Genomic DNA, 26,245 nt, shown 5'->3' on the forward strand with positions numbered 1-26,245 from the left:
CTCCCTGGGATGGATCATCAACTGGGAGAAGAGCCAGCTGCGCCCGACTCAGTCCCTGGAGTACCTGGGAGTTCGATTCGACACCCAAGTGGGCAGAGTGTTCCTGCCAGACAATCGGATTGTCAAACTTCAGGCTCAGGTGGACCTGTTCCTAGTAGCCTCTCCCCCTTCGGGCTTGGGACTATGTGCAGCTGTTGGGCTCTATGACGGCCACGATGGAAGTTGTGCCCTGGGCCAGGGCTCATATGAGACCACTTCAACACTCTTTGCTGCAGCGCTGGACTCCGATGTCGGAGGATTATGCTGTGCGCCTTCCCTTGGACCCAGCAGTGCGCAAGGCGCTGAGCTGGTGGATGCAGACAGACAAGTTGTCTGCGGGAATGCCTCTGGTGACCCCAGAGTGGATTGTCGTCACGACGGACGCCTCGTTGTCGGGCTGGGGAGCCCACTGCTTGGGAAGGACAGCGCAGGGGCTCTGGTCTCCTGCAGAGGCAAAGTGGTCTATCAACCGCCTGGAACTCAGAGCCATTCGGTTGGCGCTTTTGGAGTTCATCCCGGTACTGGTGTTGAAGCCTGTACGGGTCCTGTCGGACAATGCCACGGCTGTGGCCTATGTCAACCGCCAGGGAGGTACCAAGAGCGCCCCTCTAGCCAAGGAGGCTATGAATCTTTGCCAGTGGGCGGAAGCGAACCTGGAGCAGCTTTCAGCGGCCCACATTGCCGGAGTCATGAATGTCAAGGCGGACTTTCTCAGTCGCCATACCTTGGAGCCCGGAGAGTGGCCAGCTATCTGCTCAGGCGTTCTTGGACATCACGAAGCGCTGGGGCCAGCCGAGCCTAGATCTGATGGCGTCATCGGCCAATTGCCAAGTGCCGCGCTTCTTCAGCAGAGGACGGGACCCTCGATCCCTGGGAGTAGATGCTCTTCTCCAACAGTGGCCGACACAAGAGCTCCTCTATGTGTTCCCGCCCTGGCCCATGTTGGGCAGGGTGCTAGACCGGGTGGCAAAGCATCCCGGCAGGGTAATCCTGGTGGGTCCGGATTGGCCCAGGCGTCCCTGGTATGCGGACTTGATCAGGCTCTCAGTGGACGATCCTCTGCGACTGCCAGTGGAACAGGGCCTGTTACATCAGGGTCCCGTGGTGATGGAGGATCCCTCCCCCTTTGGTCTTACGGCCTGGCTATTGAGCGGCAGCGTCTGAGGAAGAAGGGCTTCTCAGACAAGGTCATCGCACTATGCTGAGAGCGAGGAAGCGCTCTACTTCTACTGCTTACGCCAGGGTTGGCGTATCTTTGCAGCGTGGGTGTGAAGCAGGCTCTCTTTCTCCCTTCACTGCTCCAATTGCTTCAGTGTTTGGCGTTCCTGCAAGAAGGTCCTGGAGAAAGGCCTGTCGACTCAGTTCCCTTAAAGTCCAGGTAGCGGCTCTGGCTTGCTTCAGGGGCCGCCTGAAGGGTGCTTCCCTGGCTTCGCAGCCAGATGTGGTGTGCTTTCTCAAGGGAGTTAATCACCTGCGCCCTCCTCTGCACTCAGTGGTGCCTGCGTGGAATCTCAACCTGGTACTAAGAGAATTGCAGAAGCCGCCTTTTGAACCCTTGTCGAGGGCATCTCTGAAAGACCTGACGTTGAAAGCAGTCTTTTGGTGGCTATCACTTCGGCCAGAAGAGTTTCCGAGCTCCAGGCGCTCTCATGTCGAGAGCCTTTTCTGCAGTTCACTGAGGCAGGAGTGACTATTCGCACAGTGCCTTCCTTCCTGCCCAAGATTGTTTTCTCGCTTCCATGTGAATCAGCAGCTCTGTCTCCCTTCCTTTCGTAGGGAGGACTACCCAGAGGAGTACTCTGCTCTTAAATATCTGGATGTGAGACGAGTCATCATCAGATACTTGGAAGTGACCAATGATTTCCGGAAATCGGATCATCTGTTTGTCCTGTTTGCAGGTCCTCGTAAGGGTCTGCAGGCTGCTAAGCCTACAGTGGCAAGATGGGTCAAGGAAGCCATTGCAGCGGCTTATGTGGCCGCGGGGAAGGTGCCGCCTATCCAGCTGAAGGCTCACTCCACGAGAGCTCAGGCGGCCTCGATGGCAGAGGCCGGATCCGTCTCCTTGGAAGAGATATGCAAGGCGGCAACTTGGGCTTCGGCTCATACATTCTCCAAGCATTACCGTTTGACTGTGGCTGCACGGGCGGAGGCCCGGTTTGGAGCTTCAGTGTTGAGGTCAGGGATTTCAATGTCCCGCCCTGGGTGAGTACTGCTTCGGTACATCCCACCAGTCTATGGATTGATCAGCTTGATGATATGGAAGGTAAAATTATGTATATCATACCTGATAATTTTCTTTCCATTAATCATAGTGATCAATCCATAGCCCCTCCAGATATCTGTACTGTTTTTATTCTGGTTGCATTTCAGGTTCAAGTTTAGTCTTCAGTTACTTCAGAAAGACTTCGTGTTCAAGTTTTTTCACTTGGATTCTTCAAGAGTTAAGCCGAGTTTGTGTTACAGTGAGCTGCTGCATTCCTCTCCCCTCCGTTTTACGGGGCTGGATTGAGACTTAAAATTCTGCCGGCACTCCCTCCCGCTTCGTGCGGCTGTAGGGCAGCTTTGTACCCCTCCCGCTTCGGCGGTGTTAGGGTCAGTCAGCTCCTCCCGCGGTTGCGGTTGCAGGATAAGCCAGATCCCCCCGCATCGGCGGGTGTGGTGTCCCTCCCCCGCTCCGCGGGAGGAGCTGGACGGATTCCCCTCCCCCACTTGTGTGGGGATGAGCTGGGTTAATTCCCCTCCCCCGTTTCGGCGGTGGTGAGCTGGGCAGAGTGTCCCTTCGTGGGTGTAATTCTCTAAGTGCTGAGTCCTGCGGATGGAGCTTTGATATCGACATACTGAGGAGTTTCCGGCAGCACATGACCACATATAGGGAGGCAAAAGTTTGCTCTCTATCTCCACCTGCTGGTAGATGGACACAACCCACCAGGCTATGGATTGATCAGCTATGATTAATGGAAAGAAAATTATCAGGTATGATTATACATAATTTTACCATTTGTATCGCGCATTTTCCCACCTATTTGTAGGCTCAATGTGGCTTACATAGTACCGGAGAGGTGTTTGCAGACTCCAGTGTAAACAAATACAAAGTGATATTGTGGTAAGATAAAGTTCATGTGGCACAGCCACATTAGGGAATCGTACAACAGAAGAGTTTTGTGTTATGTCCATTACGTACTTTAGTTTTGTTGTGTTGCAGAGATCAGGCATTTATGTTGGATTGGTAGGGTATGCCTTTTTAAACAGGTTAGTATTTAGTTTTTTCCGGAAGTTTAGGTGGTCGCACGTTGTTTTTAGGGCTTTTGTTAATGCATTCCATAGTGTGCTTATGTAGGAGAAACTGGATGCGTAAGTTGATTTGTATTTGAGTCCTTTGCAGCTTGAGTAGTGCAGATTTAGGTAAGTTCGTGTTGATTCGGATGTGTTTCTAGTTGGTAGGTCTATGAGGTCTGTCATGTATCCCGGGGCTTCACCGTAGATAATTTTGTGAACCAGAGTGCAGATTTTGAAAGCAGTGCATTCTTTGATTGGGAGCCAGTGTAGTTTTTCACGGAGGGGTTTTGTGCTTTCAAATCGCGTTTTTTCAAAGATAAGTCTAGCTGCCGTGTTTTCAGTGGTCTGAAGTTTCTTTAATGTTTGTTCCATATCATCAAGCTGATCAATCCATAGACTGGTGGGTTGTGTCCATCTACCAGCAGGTGGAGATAGAGAGCAAACTTTTGCCTCCCTATATGTGGTCATGTGCTGCCGGAAACTCCTCAGTATGTTCTCTATCTCAGCAGGTGGTGGTCACACACAGCAGCAGCTCTGGCTAGGCCTCCAAGCCTAATTTTTAGGTTTTGTTGAGTGCCTGGGGTTGAGGGCTCTTTTGAGCAAGTGCAAACCTGGTGGTGCCAGGTCCCTCCTTTTCTCCCCCCCTCCCGCTGGCTCCGTTAAAAAAAAAAAAAAAAAATTTTGAACGTCCTTAAAGGCGTTTATTTCGACGTTTATTTAAGCGTCTATTGCAGCTACTCACTGGGACACCAGGTCGTTACAACTCGGAAGCGGACAGCAGGTAATTTTTACCTTTTTATAGCGGGCAGGGGGTTCCCCGATTCTTCTCCTCGTGGCATATGGCGTCGGAGGGCGAGGGCGCAAAGGGTCGCTCCCCGGGTCGCTTGAGCGCTTCTAGAGGGGATGCGGGGGTCTTAAAGCCTGATTCGCCCTGTTGGGTGACAGTTTCGTGACCGATGAATGTCCCGGTCCTTCCTCCGGCGTGGCGGTTTTTCCCGCCATAAACGCCCATCCCCCGCTCCTCGCCTCCGCCATCTTGGCCGGCCACGCGGCTCGGACGGCTTCTTCTTGGGCCGCCCTTGAGGTTGGAGACATTAATGCCATGAACGCCCTTAATTTGGGCGACGGCACAGAAGCGGCTAAAGTTAAGAGCCGTTCTTCCCGCGCGGCTCCTTCGCGGAGTTTCGCGCGGACGCCATTTTGGATGCGCAGCATGTCTCTCCCCCGCTATTGCGAGCGCCGGTTGAGGGTGCGTCTAGGGCTGTTGCCCAGGCTGCGGAAGTGCACAGTCTGGGGGGTTTCTCCCCCGAGTTTTGTTTTGCTGCTGCATCAGGCCTTCCTCATGCACAACGCTGCCCCTGCTCCCTCGTCTGGTAAAGAGGTTGAGGTTCCCAGAGGTAAACGCCCTCGGGTTGATTCCCAGGCCTTGGAGGAATTTGTCTCCTCCGATGTAGATGAGGGCAGCGTGTCTGAGGTCTCCCAACGGTCCTTTGCGGATTCCTTGGAGGAGACGGATCCCCGCTCGGATGGAGCGGATGACCCCTCTGCAGCGCGGCTTTTTAGCCCAGAGGATTTGCCCAACCTGTTACAGGCCATGGACACTTTGAAGATTTCCTCTCCGGAGGACGTCTCTCCCTCAGCCCCTGTTGGCTCTGCCATTATGCTGGGGACGAAGCGCCCGCCTAGAACCTTCCACGTGCATGATGCCATGCACACCTTAATTTCGGCTCAATGGGATGTCCCGGAAGCGAGCCTTAAAGTGGCTAGGGCTATGTCCCGCCTCTATCCTTTGGCTGTGAGTGAACGTGAGGCCTATCTGTGGCCTACAGTGGATTCTTTAATCACTGCGGTGACTAAGAAAACGGCGTTGCCGGTGGAAGGTGGCACGGCCCTAAAGGACGCCCAAGACAGAAGATTGGAGGCGGCCTTAAGGTCGTCCTTTGAGGCGGCTGCTTTAAGTTTGCAGGCCTCAGTTTGCGGCTCCTATGTGGCCAGGGCGTGCCTGACTATGGTGCAGCGGGCTTCCCCCTTGGATCATTCCTTGAGGGCTGATTGGCCGGCCCTGGAATCGGGCTTAGCCTATTTGGCAGACTTGCTGTATGATGTCTTGAGGGCCTCAGCGAAAGGCATGGCTCAGACAATCTCTGCGCGGCGGTGGCTTTGGCTGAAACATTGGTCTGCTGACCACGCCTCTAAATCCCGCCTGGCTAGGTTGCCTTTTAAAGGCAAGCTGCTCTTTGGGGTCGAGCTGGACAAAATCGTGACCGATCTCGGCACGTCTAAGGGCAAGAAATACCAGAGGTCAGGGCTCGGGCTAGTACTCGTCCCGGTACCTCCAGAGGACGGTTGCAGGAAGCCCGTCGGTACCGCCCGGCAAGTCGGGTTCCTCTGCCCCTCTTCCTTCAAGAGGAATTTCTCCCCCAAGCAGCATTCCTTTCGCAGAGACCGCCGTCCCGGAGGTGCTCCCTCCGGTCCTCCCCCAGGGTCTCGTACCCAATGACGGGGTCTTGGTCCACGCCCCAGTGCAGATTGCGAGGACGGCTGTCCTCGTTCTGGGCGAAGTGGACCACAATAACTTCAGACGCGTGGGTGCTGGAAGTCATCAGAGACGGCTACAAACTAGAGTTTGCCGACCCTTAAAAGACGGGTTTGTACTCTCTCCCTGCAAGTCTACGGTCAAAGCTGTGGCAGTGCAGCAGACCTTGGACAATCTGATCCGCCTGGGCGCGGTCGTTCCGGTGCCAGAAAGTCAGCTTGGCAAGGGACGTTACTCCATTTACTTTGTCGGTACCAAAGAAAGGAGGTTCTGTCCGGCCTATCCTCGACCTCAAAGGGGTCAATCGGGCCTTGAAAGTGCGGCACTTTCGCATGGAGACTCTCCGCTCTGTTATAGCGGCAGTGAAGGCAGGAGAGTTCCTGGCATCCTTGGACATCAAGGAAGCGTACCTGCATATTCCCATCTGGCCTCCTCATCAACGCTTTCTGCGTTTTGCAGTCCTGGGACGACACTTCCAGTTCAGAGCCCCTCCCTTTCGGGTTGGCTACTGCTCCGCGGACCTTTTCCAAAGTAATGGTGGTCATCGCGGCCCTTCCTACGAAAGGAAGGGGTACAAGTCCTCCTTATCTGGACGACTGGTTGATCCGAGCCCCCTCTTATGCAGAGTGCGGCAAAGCTGTGGACCGGGTAGTTGCTCTTTTGAGCTCCCTGGGATGGATCATCAACTGGAGAAGAGCCAGCTGCGCACCGACTCAGTCCCTGGAGTACCTGGGAGTTCGATTCGACACCCAAGTGGGCAGAGTGTTCCTGCCAGACAATCGGGATTGTCAAACTTCAGGCTCAGGTGGACCTGTTCCTAGTAGCCTCTCCCCTTCGGGCTTGGGGACTATGTGCAGCTGTTGGGCTCTATGACGGCCACGATGGAAGTTGTGCCCTGGGCCAGGGCTCATATGAGACCACTTCAACACTCTTTGCTGCAGCGCTGGACTCCGATGTCGGAGGATTATGCTGTGCGCCTTCCCTTGGACCCAGCAGTGCGCAAGGCGCTGAGCTGGTGGATGCAGACAGACAAGTTGTCTGCGGGAATGCCTCTGGTGACCCCGGAGTGGATTGTCGTCACGACGGACGCCTCGTTGTCGGGCTGGGGAGCCCACTGCTTGGGAAGGACAGCGCAGGGGCTCTGGTCTCCTGCAGAGGCAAAGTGGTCTATCAACCTCCTGGAACTCAGAGCCATTCGGTTGGCGCTTTTGGAGTTCATCCCGGTACTGGTGTTGAAGCCTGTACGGGTCCTGTCGGACAATGCCACGGCTGTGGCCTATGTCAACCGCCAGGGAGGTACCAAGAGCGCCCCTCTAGCCAAGGAGGCTATGAATCTTTGCCAGTGGGCGGAAGCGAACCTGGAGCAGCTTTCAGCGGCCCACATTGCCGGAGTCATGAATGTCAAGGCGGCCTTTCTCAGTCGCCATACCTTGGAGCCCGGAGAGTGGCAGCTATCTGCTCAGGCGTTCTTGGACATCACGAAGCGCTGGGGCCAGCCGAGCCTAGATCTGATGGCGTCATCGGCCAATTGCCAAGTGCCGCGTTTTTTCAGCAGAGGACGGGACCCTCGATCCCTGGGAGTAGATGCTTTTCTCCAACAGTGGCCGACACAAGAGCTTCTCTATGTGTTCCCGCCCTGGCCAATGTTGGGCAGGGTGCTAGACCGGGTGGCAAAGCATCCCGGCAGGGTAATCCTGGTGGGTCCGGATGGGCCCAGGAGTCCCTGGTATGCGGACTTGATCAGGCTCTCAGTCGACGATCCTCTGCGGCTGCCAGTGGAGCAGGGCCTGTTGCATCAGGGTCCCGTGGTGATGGAGGATCCCTCCCCCTTTGGTCTTACGGCCTGGCTATTGAGCGGCAGCGTCTGAGGAAGAAGGGCTTCTCAGACAAGGTCATCGCCACTATGCTGAGAGCGAGGAAGCGCTCTACTTCTACGCTTACGCCAGGGTTTGGCGTATCTTTGCAGCGTGGTGTGAAGCAGGCTCACTTTCTCCCTTCACTGCTCCAATTGCTTCCGTGTTGGCGTTCCTGCAAGAAGGTCTGGAGAGAAGGGCCCTGTCGCTCAGTTCCCTTAAAGTCCAGGTAGCGGCTCTGGCTTGCCAGATGTGGTGCGCTTTCTCAAGGGAGTTAATCACCTGCGCCCTCCTCTGCACTCAGTGGTGCCTGCGTGGAATCTCAACCTGGTACTAAGAGCATTGCAGATAAGCCGCCTTTTGAACCCTTGTCGAGGGCATCTCTGAAAGACCTGACGTTGAAAGCAGTCTTTTTGGTGGCTATCACTTCAGCCAGAAGAGTTTCCGAGCTCCAGGCGCTCTCATGTCGAGAGCCTTTCTGCAGTTCCACTGAGGCAGGAGTGACTATTCGCACAGTGCCTTCCTTCCTGCCCAAGATTGTTTCTCGCTTCCATGTGAATCAGCAGCTCTGTCTCCCTTCCTTTCGTAGGGAGGACTACCCAGAGGAGTACTCTGCTCTTAAATATCTGGATGTGAGACGAGTCATCATCAGATACTTGGAAGTGACCAATGATTTCCGGAAATCGGATCATAGTTTGTCCTGTTTGCAGGTCCTCGTAAGGGATCTGCCAGGCTGCTAAGCCTACAGTGGCAAGATGGGTCAAGGAAGCCATTGCAGCGGCTTATGTGGCCGCGGGGGAAGGTGCCGCCTATCCAGCTGAAGGCTCACTCACGAGGGCTAGGCCGGCCTCGATGGCAGAGGCCGGATCGTCTCCTTGGAAGAGATATGCAAGGCGGCAACTTGGGCTTCGGCTCATACATTCTCCAAGCATTACCGTTTGACTGTGGCTGTACGGGCGGAGGCCCGGTTTGGAGCTTCAGTGTTGAGGTCAGGGATTTCAATGTCCCGCCCTGGGTGAGTACTGCTTCGGTACATCCCACCAGTCTATGGATTGATCAGCTTGATGATATGGAAGGTAAAATTATGTATAATCATACCTGATAATTTTCTTTCCATTAATCATAGCTGATCAATCCATAGCCCCTCCCAGATATCTGTACTGTTTTATTATGGTTGCATTTCAGGTTCAAGTTTAGTCTTCAGTTACTTCAGAAAGACTTCGTGTTCAAGTTTTTTCACTTGGATTCTTCAAGAGTTAAGCCGAGTTTGTGTTACAGTGAGCTGCTGCATTCCTCTCCCCTCCGTTTTACGGGGCTGGATTGAGACTTAAAATTCTGCCGGCACTCCCCTCCCGCTTCGTGCGGCTGTAGGGCAGCTTTGTACCCCTCCCGCTTCGGCGGGTGTTAGGGTCAGTCAGCTCCTCCCGCGGTTGCGGTTGCAGGATAAGCCAGATCCCCCGCATCGGCGGGGTGGTGTCCCTCCCACCGCTCCGCGGGGATGAGCTGGACGGATTCCCCTCCCCCACTTGTGTGGGGATGAGCTGGGTTAATTCCCCTCCCCCGTTTCGGCGCGGTGGTGAGCTGGGCAGAGTGTCCCTTCGTGGGTGTAATTCTCTAAGTGCTGAGTCCTGCGGATGGAGCTTTGATATCGACATACTGAGGAGTTTCCGGCAGCACATGACCACATATAGGGAGGCAAACAGTTGCTCTCTATCTCCACCTGCTGGTAGATGGACACAACCCACCAGTCTATGGATTGATCAGCTATGATTAATGGAAAGAAAATTATCAGGTATGATTATACATAATTTTACCTTCTTTGCATCCTGCATAAATTCCATTGCAGTAGTCCTAAATGGGTTAGTACCATTGATTGTATCAGGTTGCAAAATGTTTCCCTCGGGAAGAATTGTTTCACGCATTTGAGTTTCCACATTGAGTGGAACATTTTCTTTGTTGTGGATGTCACTTGGCTCTCTAGTGTTAGGTTGCGGTCCAGTGTAACGCCGAGGATTTTTCAGGCGTTACACTGGAATGTCAAGCCAAATGCAAAAAAGGAGATAAGGAGGGCTAAGGAGGACTTTGAAAAAAAGTTAGCGATTAGAAGCGAAAACACATAGCAAAAATTTTTTTAGGTATATTAAAAGCAGAAGAAAGCGGCTAAAGAATCGGTAGGGCCGCTGGACGACGGTGGTGTTAAAGGGGCAATCAGGGAAGACAAAGCTGTAGCAGAGAAATTAAATGAATTCTTTGCTTCGGTCTTCACCGAGGAGGATTTGGGAGGGATACCGGTGCCAGAAAAGGTATTTGAAGCGGACGAGTCGGAAAGACTAAATGATTTCTCTGTAAACTTGGAGGATGTAATGGGGCAGTTTTGCAAACTAAAAAGTAGTAAATCGCCGGGTCCGGATGGTATTCATTCCAGAGTATTAATAGAGCAGAAAAATGAACTTGTGGAGCTGCTGTTAGTAATATGCAATTTATCCCTAAAATCAGGTGTGATACTGGAAGATTGGAGGGTGGCCAATGTAACGCCGATTTTTTAAAAGGGTTCCAGAGGAGATCGGGAAATTATAGACCGGTGAGTCTGACGTCGGTGCCGGGAAAAATGGTGGAGGCTATTATTAAGAATAAATTACGGAGCACGTACAAAAGCATGGGCTGCTGAGACAAAGTCAGCACTGATTTAGTGGAGGGAAGTCTTGCCTCACAAATCTACTGCATTTTTTTCGAGGGGGTGAACAAGCATGTGGACAAAGGGGAGCTGGTGGATATTGTATATCTAGATTTTCAGAAGGCGTTTGACAAAGTGCCTCATGAAGACTCCAAAGGAAACTGGAGAGTCATGGGATCGGAGGCAGTGTATTATTATGGATTAAGAGCCGGTAAAAGACAGGAAGCAGAGAGTAGGGTTGAATGGTCAGTATTCTCGATGGAGAAGGGTAGTTAGTGGGGTCCCTCAGGGTCTGTGCTGGGACCGCTGCTTTTAACATATTTATAAATGACCTTGAGATGGGAGTAACTAGTGAGGTAATTAAATTCGCAGATGACACAAAGTTATCCAGGGTCGTCTCGTCGCGGGAGGAGTGTGAAAGATTACAAGAGGACCTCGTGAGATTGGGGGATTGGGCATCCAATGGCAGATGAAGATCAACGTTGACAAGTGCAAAGTGATGCATGTGGGAAGGAGGAACCCGAATTACAGCTATGTCATGCAAGGTTCCGCTTTAGGAGTTACGGACCAAGAAAGGGATCTGGGAGTCATCGTGGATAGGACGTTGAAATCTTCAGCTCAATGTGCTGCGGCGGCTAAGAAGGCGAACAGAATGTTGAGTATTATTAGAAAAGGGATGGAAAACAAGCATGAGGATGTTATAATGCCGTTATATCGCTCCATGGTGCAACCGCACCTGGAGTATTGTGTTCAGTTCTGGTCGCCTCATCTCAAAAAAGATATAAAGGAATTGGAGAAGGTGCAGAGAAGGGCAACGAAAATGATAAAAGGGATGGGACGACTAATTTATGAGGAGAGGTTAAGACGGCTAGGACTCTTTAGCCTGGAGAAAAGGTGGCTGAGGGGTGATATGATAGAGGTCTACAAAATAATGAGTGGGGTAGAGCGGACAGATGTGAAGCGTTTGTTTATGCTGTCTAACAATAATAGAACTAGGGGACACAAGATGAAATTAGAATGTGGTAGGTTTAAAACAAATTGGAGAAAGTTTTTCTTTACTCAGCGCGTGGTTAGACTCTGGAACTCATTGCCGGAGAAGGTAGTGACGGCAGCTGGCCTTGCTGAGTTTAAAGGGGTTCTGGACAGATTCCTGAAGGAAAAGTCCATTGATCGTTATTAAATTTTGGGTTTTTGCCAGGTTCTTGGGGCCTGGATTGGCCGCTGTCGGAGACAGAGTGCTGGGCTTGATGGACCTTTGGTCTTTTCCCAGCGTGGCAGTGCTGATGTATTTATGTACTTATGTGTAGTCTGGGGTGTTGATAATTGTGGGGTTGTCCGCGCTGTGTTGGGATGAGAGGATAAGACAGTGTGTTTTTCTTTGTTGAGTTTTAGTTGAAATGCATTTGCCCCAAGAGTCCATGATGTTCAAGCTGATCTTGATTTTGTTAGTGATTTCTGTCAGTTTAGATTTGTAAGGAATGTATATTGTGACATCGTCTGCATAGATGAAGGGGTTAAGGCCTTGGTTGGATAAGGACTTGGCTAGTAGGGGTCATCATTAGGTTGAAGAGGAGTTAGAATTAGAAAAATACCTAACCTACAGCCTTCTTGCACAGCTTAATCCAAATTGCAATTACAAACACAACAATATAAATGTTCGTATTGGACATAACCTACACTTCTCCTTATGACCCCCAATGTGTCTATCAATCCTGATCATTATTCTGTCATAACCTCACTTTGTATTTGTTCATGCCGGTATTGGCGACTGCCACTACTGCACTATGTAAGCCACATTGAGCCTGCCAATAGGTGGGAAAGTGTGGGATACAAATGCAACAAATATCTAAATAACTAACTAACTAACTAACTAACTAACTAACTAACTAAATAAATAAATAAATAAAATAAACAATAGCATTCCCTAACCAAAGCTGTTGTGAATCATGTTGCTCCAAACTACAGCTAATGGGTTTCAACAGCAAACTTGCACAACTTAATCTAGCATTCAATACCAGCTAACAATGCTCAGAGTTTTATTTTTTATTTTATTTTATTTTATGCTGATTGCTATGGACAGAGTTAGGCCTGGATATCCAATACCAGACCATGTCCAGGCACCGGTATTGAATATCCAGGGCCATGCTGACCCCAGATCTTATGTGTGTCCCAGCCATATTCAGCCAGGACCTACATAAGACACTCCAAGTCCCACTCCCACTCTCTCCCTCCCCGGATTCCCCCTTGCTGTCCCTGAAGACAAGAAGCCCCCAACCAGGCCCTTGCAAGTATTGCAAGACTGCCACTAGAGGTTACTGAAGCCATTTTGAAGCTGGAGCTGCGACAGGCAGGTGCAAATGAGCATCAGGGCAAGAAAAAGTAGGTTTGACATCCTGTGGGAGTGGGAGACTAGTCAGGTGCTTCCTGTTTTCAAGAGGGAGGGAGGAGGATTCAGATCGCAGGGAAAGGAGAGGGCACCAGAAACCCCTCTTGCTGCTACCTAGAACAGCGATTCCCAAGCCTGGCCTGGAGAAACCCCAGCCAGTCAGGTTTGCAGGATATTCACAATGAATATGCATGAGATCGTTTTGCATACAATGCCTCCTTAGTATGCAAATGTATCTCAAGCATATTCATTGTAGATATCCTGAAAACTTGACTGGCTGGGAGTTTCCCCAGGACATGTTTCGAAACTCCTGACCTAGAAGTTAATTGGGCCCTTTTTGGCTGGCCTAACTTTAGCCACATATTAAACTGGTTAGAGATCTGAACATCGCCACTAACTAGTTAAGTACTGGCTCCACCCAGGCTCTGCCCATGAACCTCCCTGGCACTAACTAGACAGTGCAATGGCAGTTAGTGCTGATATTCAGTGGCACTCTCCACTTATAATAGCAGCAGATAAGCAGAAACAATTAATTTAACTGGCCCATCTGATTATCTCCTTCTTTTTGTTTATTTAACCTTTCAAAGATATCTGCACCGATAACTGCTATTCCTGACAGTTAAATTCACCCACATTTTCTGCCCGGTTAAATTACTTTGAATATTGGGCCTCTAATTTCATGTCCCCCATAGGTAATAAAAATTCTCTAAGCAGAGCTGTTCTTCCTCTTCATTATATAGACTGCAGCTTATGGGCTTTAATACCATTTAACTTCTACAGTTAACCTACAGCTGGCTTGTCTGCCTCTACAAGCACAGACCCTGCTTTAGTATACTTAAATAAATCTAAATATACTAGTTGGTTGCAGGGCTCAGCCACCCATGAGTTATAGGTGTCCAGAGTCCAGAACTAGCTCACCTGGGGATAAAGCCCATCAGATCATCTTCCCCTTTTTGTTTCTTTAACCATTCAAATGTGTCTCTGCATGTTATAACTGCTATTATTGACAGTTAAATTCACCCACTGAAACTTAAAAGGATTAACCCTGCTCCATCAGCACCAACTGAATGCAAGGGAGGAGAACGAAAAGAAAAACAAATGGTACTAACTCCAGCAATTATGTTTATTATTTAAATTTTTTATACTGCCTGGCTTAATCTGATCATGGTAGTTAACTAATATGTAACAATACAAATTAAATAAAAGAAAAGATCTCCATATATTATAATAGAAAAGACAATCACAATCATACAAGACCACCATTCTCATATATAGCAACATTCTTATAGACAAGAGTAGCATTTTCACAATTGCAGCACTCTCAGTAGATCCTTACTTCCTCTTTATCAACAATATCAAATGCTTGGTGAAATTAAAACTTTTAAGCATGGACTTAGACTTCTTTAAGCTGGTTTCAACACATATACTTTTTGGTATTTCATTCCATAAATGTGGTGCCAAACATGGGGAAAGCTTTCTCTCTTGTCCAATCCCAATTTAGATCTAGACAGGACCACCATCCTGGAATCACGTATGGATCTAAGTAGCCTACCTGGAATATATGGAATCGCTAGGGTACTTAAATAGGGTGGTTGCAGTTGCTCCTGGGGGAATTCTGCACAACTGCTCAGAGCAGAATATGTGCAGAATTTCCCACCCCCGTAGAACACACAGAATTCTGCACTTCTTATGCAGAGTTTTGCCATAGAGCTGCTATCGGGTCTTCCTAAGTCTCTTTCCCCCTCCCCCTGCAGAGATCGTGCAGCAAGAGGAGGAGGAAGTGAACGTTGCATATTGGGTGACCAGAATTGAACACAATACTCAAGGTGCAGTCGCACCATGGAGCGATACAACGGCATTATAACTTCCTCACACCTGTTCTCCATACCTTTCCTAATAATACCCAACATTCTATTCGCTTTCCTAGCTGCAGCAGCACACTGAGCAGAAAGTTTTAGTGTATTATCAACGACGACACCCAGATCCCTTTCTTGGGCCGTAAGATATAGTGGAATTAGAAAAGGTACAGATAAGAGCGACAAAAATGATAAAGAGACTTTCCTATGAGGACTAGGACTAGGGGGCATGCAATGAAGCTACAAGTAGTAAATTTAACAGAAATAGTAAAACATATGTCTTCACAACTTGTAGTTAAACTCTGGAATTTGTTGCCAGAGAATGTGATAAAAGCAGTCAGATTCGCGGGGTTTAAAAAAGGTTTGGATATCTTCCTAAAAGAAAAGTTCATAAGCCATTATTGAAATGGACGGGAAAATCCACTACTTATTTCTAGGCTAAGCAGCATAAAATGTATTGTACTGTTTTGGGATCTTGGCAGGTACTTGTGTCCTGGATTGGCCACTGTTGGAAACAAGATACTGGGCTTGATGGACCTTATCTCTGTATGGCACCGCTTATGTTCTTAACTGTATAGGTCTCCCTACTGCCAGTGCCCTGTGGTTCACCTAAATAGTCTGCTGTAAGCCAGCAGAGAAGGAGGAGAAAATGACCTGATCTACAGTTGTTCATTTCCTCTTCCTCCTGCTGCTTAATCTCTGTTGGGGGAGGGGGAGAGAGAGCAACTGATGCTGCATAGGCTGCAAGGAGAGTGTCCTGGAATGGGGAAGGGACATAGCATGAGGAGGGTGCCATGGAGAGGAAGAGACAAAGCAAGTGAGGGTGCCCTGGATGGGGATAGAGCAAGTGAGCATGCCATTGGGGAGAGGGGGCAGAATAAGTGAGCATGCTGGGTGGGAGGGACAGACAGAGCAAAGTGAGTGTGTTCTAAGGGGAGGAGGACAGAGCAAGGTGACATTGTGCAATGGGGATGGTAGGAAGAGGAGCAGAGGAAGGTGAGCATGTGCCATTGGGAGGGTGGGAAGGGGGCAGCTGAGCAAAATGAGAATGTGCCCGGGGGTTAGGGGAGACAGTAAAAACTGAGAGTGTGCCATGGGGCTTTTTTTAGGGAGTGGGGGGAAGAGAAGGGAGCAGAGAAAACTGAGTGTTCCATGAGGATAGGAGGGGACAGAGAAAGCTGAGAATGTGGTTCTGGTATATGAGGGTGTGCCATAGGAGCGAGGGTGGCAGTGAGGGGAGAGATACAATGATAGCTGGGGAGTGGAGGAAAATAATAAGAGGTGGGAGGTGTACCTGGGCAGAGGGAGAATGAGAGGTGGAGGTATTGTATGTGGAAGAAGACTTTGGTGGTGTTGCTGGGAGTTAGCGTGAGAAGTAGATTGGGGAAGGCTGATGCCTGAGTAGGGAAAAAGGCAGGAGGGAACTTCAGGCCTTAGGATGGGGAAATTTTGAGCATAAACACTACAAATAATTGAGAATTTTGTAGAATTGTTAAATATTGTGTGTAGAATTTTCAAAAATATTTTGCAGAATTCCCTCAAGAGTAAATAGTACATGTATACAAATAAAACTCAGCAGGTAACAAGGTAATCCTTTTGGTTAGCCATCCTCTGGAGAGAAACACACAAATATGTAATAGGTAAAAAGAAAGATTTAGTTTAGGAGCAGAAATGCAAACATTTTGTTTTACATACGTAATCAGTGGGGGGAACTTCATGAACAAGAGTATGTCTCCTGATCCCTGATCATTTTTGACTCCGTCATTCTTTGAGTCCTAGGTGAAGCTCAGTGCTCCTGGGTGTGGGGCTCAAATTTATAGGTTACTGTTATACCACAAAGGAGTTTGTGTCTGTATGATTGGTTTAAGGAAGTTGTTTTCAGTCATGTATTACTCTGGAAGGGAGCTCTGTGAATCATATCAGACCAGAGAATAGAGAATAGCTCTCAAAAGCTAGTAATAGTTGTATTAATTTAGTCCAGTAAAAAAGTATTACTACTACTACTACTTAACATTTCTAGAGCGCTACTAGGGTTACGCAGCGCTGTACAAATTAATAACTAAGGACGGTCCCTGCTCAGAAGAGCTTACAATCTAAAGGACAAAATGTCAAGTTGGGGTAGTCTAGATGATCTTTATTTCCACATATCCAAGCAGACTAACACAGCACCTGAAATGCTTTTTTTTAATATTTTAAATATAATTGTTTATTTTTGTATTATAGCACAAATGGATATGAAAGATTGGCACTGGGTGAATTTACAGTTATGCATTCTCTAACTGGATGGTTACCAGAAGTCATTCCTCTCTCGTAAGTTCTCTTATTAAGCTAATTATTATTTTATACTATTTTACTACTTATTATTTCTATAGCGCTACAAGGCATAAAGCTATGATGTATAGAGGGCCAAGAAACCAATCAACCACCTCAGACTTTCCTCGTGCAGATTTATTTGAAAATGTTGAATAGATAAGCATGCTTCTTTTTACTTTCTCTTTTTTTTAATCTTATTTTTATTGATTTTTCTTCAGAAGGTTATTACAATAACCACATATTATAGTAACAAAGGTATTTAATTGAGAGATAATTCAGTTTCACCCATTGTTCTTTATTAAGAAGTACATAAGCACATAAGCACCACCATACTGGGAAAAGACCAAGGGTCCATCAAGCCCAGCATCCTGTCTCCGACAGCGGCCAATCCAGGCTCCACGAACCCGGCAACGCCCCCCCCCCAAAAAAAAAAAAAAAAAAATTAATAATGTTCAATGGACTTTTCCTTCAGGAATCTGTCCAAACCCCCCTTAAACTCCGTAAGGCCAGCTGTTGTCACTACATTCTCCGGCAACGAGTTCCAGAGTCCAACTACACGCTGAGTAAAGAAAAACTTTCTCCTATTTGTTTTAAATCTACCATATTCTAGCTTCATCTTGTGTCCCCTGGTTCTATTATTGTTTGAAAGTGTAAACAAACGCTTCACATCTGTCCGCTCTACTCCGCTCATTATCTTGTAGACCTCTATCATATCACCCCTCAGCTGCCTTTTCTCCAAGCTGAAGAGCCCTAACCATCTTAGCCTTTCCTCATAGGGAACTCGTTCCATCCCTTTTATCATTTTCGTCGCCCTTCTCTGCACCTTCTCCAATTCCTGTGTATTAAAATGATGATTTGTGTAAGTTACATAAATAAGTAAATAACACTTGGGGATCTATCTAGACCCAATTTCACAGAATATATCCAAAGGAAGCCACATCTTCTGTGAAGAGGAAAAATTGTGAAAACGTAAGGAGTTTGCTATTTCATATTTTCTAATAGCACATAAATATGACCACCATTCTACAAAGGTAATCTTAGAACTATCTTTCCATTGAAGGATTATCATGTGTGAAGCAATGGCTAACATGATGTTAAATAATTTGAAAAAGCTATCATGATCAATTAAATCAGGATATGAGGAACAAAGAATAATGATACTGTATGTTATTTGCCTAGGATTTTCTACTGGGAAAATGGAAATTATCCTGTCCCATACTTCTGTCCAAAATAGTTGAATATTAGTACATTGAAACCGCATGTGTTGTAAGTCTCCACGGTATCGATTACATGACCAGCACATAGATGTGATATTTGTAGTAGAGGGGAGTTTTGATAATTTATAAGGGGTCCAATATGCTTTATGGGCAATATAATATGAGGATTGTGAGATAGATGCAGACATTGTAGGCCTCAAGTTTTTCAACCAAAATGTTTTCCAGTCAGTTTGGTCTGGTTGATGGCCTAGAACTAGTTCCTAGCCAGGTTGTAAGGGAAGACATAAATTTAGGGTAATTTGTTAAATAGAGCGATACATTTTGGAAGCCGTTTTCATTGTGGATAATAAAGTTTGAAGCCAAACTGAAAATTTAGATGAAAAAGGATCGTAATTCACAATATCTGTTTTATTGTTGATGAGGTTGATGATGAAAGACCAGTTGGAGTGTTCATTTGGAGGTAGATTGTATAAGCCTTGAAGGGACTTGAAAGGAGTTATAGTAGCATGTTGTGTAATTTGTGATAAAGATCATAAACCCACTTGTTTCCGTGCACTCCAGTTGAGAAAGGATAAGTTGACCAGGAGTGAGATTCTGCATTGAGCTGGTAGCATACGAGTCTCATTGATGGCAAGGTTTGTGCTAATTAATAGAAGATTAATAAGCAACAATGAAGGGCAGGGGGAGTGGTCAAGATGGCGCCGACACGCCGAGAGGGGTGAGACTGATCGAACGCCAGCTGAACTTAAACTTTTCCTCTTTTCGATATGCCCCATACTAAAAGAAAAGGGACTATTAGAGCACTACCCTCTCCTGCTCGAGCATCTTCTCCAAAGCAGCGGACGTTGGACAGCTTCGCCACTCGGCGCCCACCGATAGCCGGAGTCAAGCCTCCACTTGGTGTAGAGGAAGGGAATCCTACACCATTGGACCATGAGATCACCTTATCTGCTCCGGAGGCTGGAAACCCACCGTGTCCTGCAGTAACACGAGAGGAGAAACCAGGAACACTAGATGCGGAAGTCGCGGACTTTGTGGACTGTCGAGGGGGCTCTCCCTTGGAACAGTTACTGGCAGTTAATGAGAACATTGGAAAGCAGGGATCGTTGAATCCCCCCACGGTGGTAACACTTGATACTCTTTGGCAGGCAATGGAAGGTATGAAGACTTTAATTACTAAATTAACTGAAGAAACGGTGAATTTGGTCTCTACTGTGGACCAACTCTCAAAATCTATGGACAGATTAAAACAAGATTTCAATGAACAGATACAGAGATCTCAAAAAGATATTGTTAATATTAAAGAAAATGTTTCAGTGGTAATGAAAGACAATTTAAGTATTCGTCAAAAGATAGAACAAATAGAAAATTATAATCGACGCTTGAACATGAGAATTTTGAATTTTCCAAGATCGATAGGAATCCTCCCTTTGGATATGTTTAAAAAATACCTCCAATAAATAAAATATATTTTTTTACCTGCAAAAACGACCCAAGAGGGGACACCTGAAGTCTTGGAACAAGAGAAATCTGAGGAGTTAAAAGATTTATCACTGATTCTTGAAGATTCACTAACTGAAGTAACTAATAGAGCTACTCTCCTGCTTTCATTCGTATTTGAACAGGACTTTAATGCAATATTAAAATTATACTTCAAGAATATGCATCAAAAGTTCTGTGGTCACAAACTTTGCATTTTTCCAGACGTTACAAAAGTTACTCAAGAGAGAAGAAAGAAGTTTCTAGAAATGAGAGAAGAGACGAGGTCCTTGGGAGCAATGTTTTTACTTGCATATCCATGTACATGCGTAGTGAAATATTTAGGAATCAAATATGTTTTCTTTATACCTGATCAATTAAGAACTTTCATAGATCTGAAAAGACTATCCACCTTATTTTCGAAAGAGAAAGACGCCCATATTTCAACCCAAATCGGGAGATGGGCGTCTTTCTCCCATGGGCGGCCAAATCGGTATAATCGAAAGCCGATTTTGGGGGTCTTCAACTGCACTCCGTCGCGGAAACGGCCAAAGTTGGCGGGAGCATGTCGGAGGCATGGTGAAGGCGGGACTGGGGCATGGTTATCGGCTGAACAGAAATGGGCGGCTTTCGCCGATAATGGAAAAAAATAGCCGTTTTTAGCAAGAATTTAGGGCACTTTTTTGGACCCTTTTTTTCACAAACAAATCCCAAAAAAGTGCCCTAAATGACCAGATGACCACCGGAGAGAATTGGGATGACCTCCCCTGACTCCCCCAGTGGTCACTAACCCCCTCCCAGAATAAAAACAACAACTTTTAAAACTTTTTATTTCCAGCCTGTATGCCAGTCTCAAATGTCATACCCAGCTCCATCACAGCAGTATGCAGGTCCCTGGAGCAGTTGTTAGTGGGTGCAGTGGACTTCAGGCAGGCGGACCCAGGCCCATCCCCCCCTACCTGTTACACATGTGCTGGTTAATGCTGAGCCCTCCAAAACCCACTGTACCCACATGTAGGTGCCCCCCTTCACCCCTTAGGGTTATGGTAATAGTGTAGACTTGTGGGCAGTGGGTTTTGGGGGGATTTGGGGGGCTCAGCACACAAGGGAGGGGTGCTATGCACCTGGGAGCTCTTTTACTGTTTTTTAAAAATTTGTAAAAGTGCCCCCTAGGGTGCCCAGTTGGTGTCCTGGCATGTGAGGGAGACCAGTACACTATGAATCCTGGCCCCTCCCACGACCCAATGCCTTGGATTTGTTCGTTTTTGAGATGGGCGCCTTCGGTTTCCATTATCGCTGAAAACCGATAGCGCTCAGCTGAAAAACGCCCAACTCCTAGGCATTTGCCCCGCACAACCCGTATTATCGGAAAAAAGATGGGCGCCCATCTTTTTTCGAAAATACGGTTTGTCCCGTTCACGGAAATAGGCACCCATGGATATAGGCACCCATGGAGATGGGCGTTCGTGTTCGATTATTCCCCTCTATCTGTGTTATAATATCATCAAAGCTTAAGAATTTATAATAGGTGGGAAAGGGCTTATAGCCTTTCTTTAGATTTTTTTCTTTTTTGTAGATTACCCTGATCTGTTTTCCTCTCTCCCTTAGTTAGTGGTCTAAGGAAGGGGAAAAAAGTGAAATTGTTTTATTTCTTTGAGTGATGAACATATATGTACTTTGATTTAATATTTCTGATCTCTTTTAAACCTGTATTTCTTGAAACAAGATTATTGCTTGTGAAAAATTAATAATTGCATAAATACATGTAAAAAAATATGCAACAATGAAGATCTTATTATGAACGATTGCTTGGAAGATGTAGGCTGATTGACTTTAAGGTTTAAATCCGTCAAGGAATTGTTGAAGGAGATCAGGGTCCTCAAACGATCTAGTGTTGTTTTGGACTGTAACTCTCATAATTGCAGGATAAAGTAGACCAAAGTTCCAAGTTAGTTCAAGCGATCGCATTGAACAAGAAAGCACTTTCTTTTTTGTATCATAGGTTTATTGAGATCCAGAGAAATCATGTGAATTTGGAGGTTTTTTAGACCTATGATTGAGATTGCAACCACAACTGACACTGTGAGCATTATTGGTTCACAGGAGTGGTTTCTGAGGTCTTTTTCTTCCATTTATAATGATGATTGTGAAGCAAATAAGTAATTTTGAGAGTGAGTAACTTCATGCCTTTCTTCTTTTTTTGGATAAGACCTTCATGATTTGTGAGGGTGTCAGGTCTCTCTCTTTACACTTGTGCACATACCCATACATGCATCTCCCATGCCCTCCCAACATTTACGTCCTTCACATCTCTCATTATTTTCAAGAGAATCACTATGAGGATATAATATTAGTAGCATGTTGGGATGCTTTCAAAGCAACCATAAAGGGTTGGATAATAAACTGTGCTGCAAGCCTCAATACAGTGAGTTTGTGTCAAAAAGTAGAATTAGAACAGGAATTTTCCAGTTTGGAAGAAAGACATTCTCAGGATAATCCCCTGTTCTTGGAACTTCATAAATTGAAGTGTAAATCTAATACTTTATTAAGCCTTCAAGCTTGATAGCAATTGTCCCCTCAAGGAGCTCCTTATTATGAGGAAAACAATAAAGCAAGGACACCTATAGGCACAACCTTTTGGAGATAAAAACTTCATAACAGAGTACAATTTCTGAAAATGGGGGATGGAAAGAGTATGAGTAGGGAAAATGGGGGATGGAAAGAGTATGAGTAGGGACTGTCCTTATCTGTTAAACTGTACAGCACTGCGTAACCCTAGTAGCGCTTTAGAAATGTTAAGTAGTAGTAGTAGTAGGATGCTGAAATAGCTAAGGCTTTTGAAAGCTATTATACCAAATTCTATACCACTAAAAATGGCTCAGTGGAGGAGACTATGGAACTTTCTTAGATGTAATTCAGCATCCGGCCCTTAGTGAGAACTAGAGGGAACAAATGGTGACATTCTGTCCCGCGCGGTTCAGATAAACAGTCAGCTTCTAAGCTGGCATAAGAGGAAGTGACCTGATGTGCAGTGGTACACATCCTTCTCCTCCTCCTCCTGCTGTGCAACCTTTGTGGGGGAGGGAAAGAGAGCAGCTGATGCTTATAGCTTCACAGAATTCTGTGTATTCAGTGGGGGTGGGGAAATTCTGTGCAAATTCCGTGTTGTGTAGAATCCCCCAGGAGTAGTGTTTGGAGTGGAGCACTTGTATGTAGCCTCAGTCAAGAACTGACACTTCCTTATCCTCTTGCTAGACCACTCCAATCAAGTGGGTTGTGCTCCCCAACCAGCAGTTTTAAGCAGAAAACACTGACTTTTTGTTCATCATTGCTGGTTTAGGTATTAGTATAGTTCTGGTATTTATTAATGTTCCCTAACTCCAGCAAATGGTCACAGTTTAGATTAGTGTAACAGCAGGATGTAGGGACTAGCTCCCTGAGGCATGGGTCATGGCCATGTTTCATGGTTTGAGCTGGTGTCTAGACACTTTTTTTTGTTTGTTTTTTTTTTGTTACATTTGTACCCCGCGCTTTCCCACTCTTGGCAGGCTCAATGCGGCTTACATATTGTATACAGGTACTTATTTGTACCTGGGGCAATGGAGGGTTAAGTGACTTGCCCAGAGTCACAAGAATGAACCTTACCTCATTTGAGCTTGGGAGAGAAAGCTGTGGGACCAAGTCTGACCTGAGGGTTTTCTCTGGTGGGCTGTCAGTCAGCAGGGTGCTCTGACAGCTTGGGGAAGCATAGTAGTGTAGGCTTCTAAAATGGCAGATACACATGTGTATTTTATCTGCCCGCACATACATGTGTATATTCTGAAATGTCAACATCCATGTCTGTGTGCTAGCTTAGCCAACACTAAGGGGCCCTTTTACTAAGCCGCGTAGGCGTCTACGTGCACCCAGTGCGTGCCAATTTGGAACTACTGCCCGGCTACCGTGTGGCCTGGGCAGTAATTTCATTTTTTATGCGTGTCTACTAAGTGCGCTGGAAAATTTCCAGTGTGCGGTGCTAACCGGGCAGTAATCAGCAGTGTACACGCGCTGATGATTACCGTGTGGTTAACACATGAGACTTTACCGCTAAGTCAATGGGTGGCGGTAAGGTCTCTGCCCAAAATGAACGCATACCAATTTTTATTTTGCTGCATGTCCATTTTCGGCCCCCCCCTAAAGTCCTTTTTTGCAGGTGCGCTGAAAAATGGACCTGCACGCATCCAATACACGTGTCTGCACCAGTGCAGACTATTTTTCATCTCACCTTATTTATTTATTTGTAGCATTTGTATCCCACATTTTCCCACCAATTTGCAGGCTCAATGTGGCTTACATTTGCCGTAATGGCGGTCGCCATTTCCGGGTAACAGTATAACATATGGTATTACGTTAAGGTGCAAACCTATATGGTAACATAGATGGAACATAATATACATGGAACAGTTCATGGTATATATATATATATATATATAGATAGATAGATAGATAGATAGATAGATAGATAGATAGATAGATATAGATATATACCATGTGCATACATACATGATATAGAGGAATACATTATGGTATACCATGAAGGTTCCTGAGTGATAATTGAATTATAACATACATTAGGTCATCGACAATGGAGAGACCATATTCGATATAAGGATTGAATGTTAGTTCTTGTTCACTAATAGCTAAGAGGTTAATCAATCAGGTATGATTAAATAAGATTTCAGTAGTATCTGGTTCGTTTAGCCTTATTATGTCATATGTAAGATGGTTGTTTGTGGTATGCCTTTTTGAATAGGTCTGTTTTCAGTAGCCTTCCGAAGATAGTTAGGTCTTGCGTTGTTTTTATGGCCTTCGATAGTGCGTTCCACAGCTGGGTACATATGTATAAAAAACTGGTCGTGTATGTGGATTTATACTTTAGCCCTTTGCAGTTAGGGTAGTGGAGATTGAGGAATGTACGTGCTGATCTTTTTGCGTTCCTAGTAGGCAAGTCTATAAGGTCTGACATGTAGGTTGGGGCTTCCCCGTGAATGATTTTGTGGACCAAGGTGCAAACTTTAAATGCAATTCGTTCTTTTAGCGGGAGCCAGTGTAATTTTTCTATTAGGGGTTTGGCACTTTCGTATTTAGCTTTCCCATATATGAGTCTGGCTGCTGTGTTTTGGACCCCGAAATATGGACTCAATCTGTCATGTTAACAAATGAAAGGGAGAAAAAACAAAACGGAGGGAAAAGCCTCTGTACGTCTGTGGTGCTTATCTTGCTTTAGCAACCAACAAAACAAAATCATCATCATCGGCTCAAAACCCCTTCTTATTATTCATCGGTTCTCTTCCATTTATTGAATTTATATACTTTATAGCATTTTTTCATTTTCATAAAACTTTCAATATTGTTGCCACCTAAAAATATTAGCACACTTTCTGTATGTCTGTCAGGGTCCCATTTTGCCATTCATTTTCAAAGGCTTTATCATGGGAATATTTTGTGTGCTATAAATCTACAAACAGGCAAACAACCTCTGTTAAAGCATGTTCATATGTTCATAGCTTAAGTCATCAAAGGATCATTTAAAGTTGAAACAGTCAAATCCTTAACACATTCTCTTCTTCAGCATACAACCTTACATCAAAAACAAGCACTTACTCAGTATTATATATCACCTCTTCTCAGTGGGGACAACATTTGCTACCTTCAAACACGGTGCTTATGAACATGAAGAACACCCCGCTAGATAATGACATCACGCTCCACAAGGGGTGGAGAAAGAGTTTATAAGCAGCTGGAGAATCGGAAGATGGACAAAGCTATGGGGCCGGATGGGATACATCCCAGGATACTGAGGGAGCTCAGGGAGGGCCTGGTGGGACCTCTTAAAGATTTATTTAATAGACCTTTAGAGACAGGAGAGGTTCCGCGAGATTGGAAACGAGCGAATGTGGTCACTCTTCACAAAAGTGGAGACAGGGAAGAAGTGGGAAACTACAGACTGGTAAGTCTCATGTCGGTTGTAGGAAAAATAATGGAGTCACTCCTGAAAGAAAGTATAGTTAACTTTATAGAAGCCAACGAATTACAGGACCCGAGGCAACATGGCTTTACCAAAGGAAAATCCTGCCAAACGAATGTTATTGATTTCTTTGACTGGGTGACCAAAAAACTGGATGAAGGACGTGCGCTAGATGTAATCTACTTGGATTTCATTAAAGCCTTTGATATGGTCCTTCTCACAAGACTCGTGAATAAACTGAATAAACTGAAAGGGCTGAACTTGGGACCGACAGGTGGCAGAGAGTGGTGGTAAATGGAATCCGCTTGGAGGAAAGGAAGGTGAGCAGTGGAGTTCCTCAGGGGTCAGTGCTGGGGCCTATTCTGTTTAATGCTTACTGATCACTACACTATATTGTATTTGTACATTTACCGGATTGGCGATTGCCTCTACGGTTTGATGTAAGCCACATTGAGCCTGCAAATAGGTGGGAAAATGCGGGGTACAAATGTGATAGATAGATAGATAGATAAATAAATAAATAAATAAATATATTTGTGAGAAATATTGCTGAAGGGTTGGAAGGAAAGATTTGCCTTTTTGCGGATGACACGAATATAGCCAATAGAG

At 46.3% G+C, this 26,245-nt stretch overlaps 1 protein-coding gene across 1 annotated transcript in view; it reads left to right on the forward strand.

Moving 5' to 3' along the window:
• Positions 1–26,245, forward strand: part of ADGB (androglobin) — a 738,031-nt gene that overhangs the window by 163,308 nt on the left and 548,478 nt on the right. The window contains exon 7 of the mRNA XM_030198035.1: positions 16,844–16,930. Within this exon, the coding sequence (XP_030053895.1) occupies positions 16,844–16,930 (87 nt within the window). The remainder of the gene's footprint in view (positions 1–16,843; positions 16,931–26,245) is intronic.

The sequence above is a fragment of the Microcaecilia unicolor genome, chromosome 3 (assembly GCF_901765095.1).
Source record: "Microcaecilia unicolor chromosome 3, aMicUni1.1, whole genome shotgun sequence".
Classification (NCBI taxonomy): domain Eukaryota; kingdom Metazoa; phylum Chordata; class Amphibia; order Gymnophiona; family Siphonopidae; genus Microcaecilia; species Microcaecilia unicolor.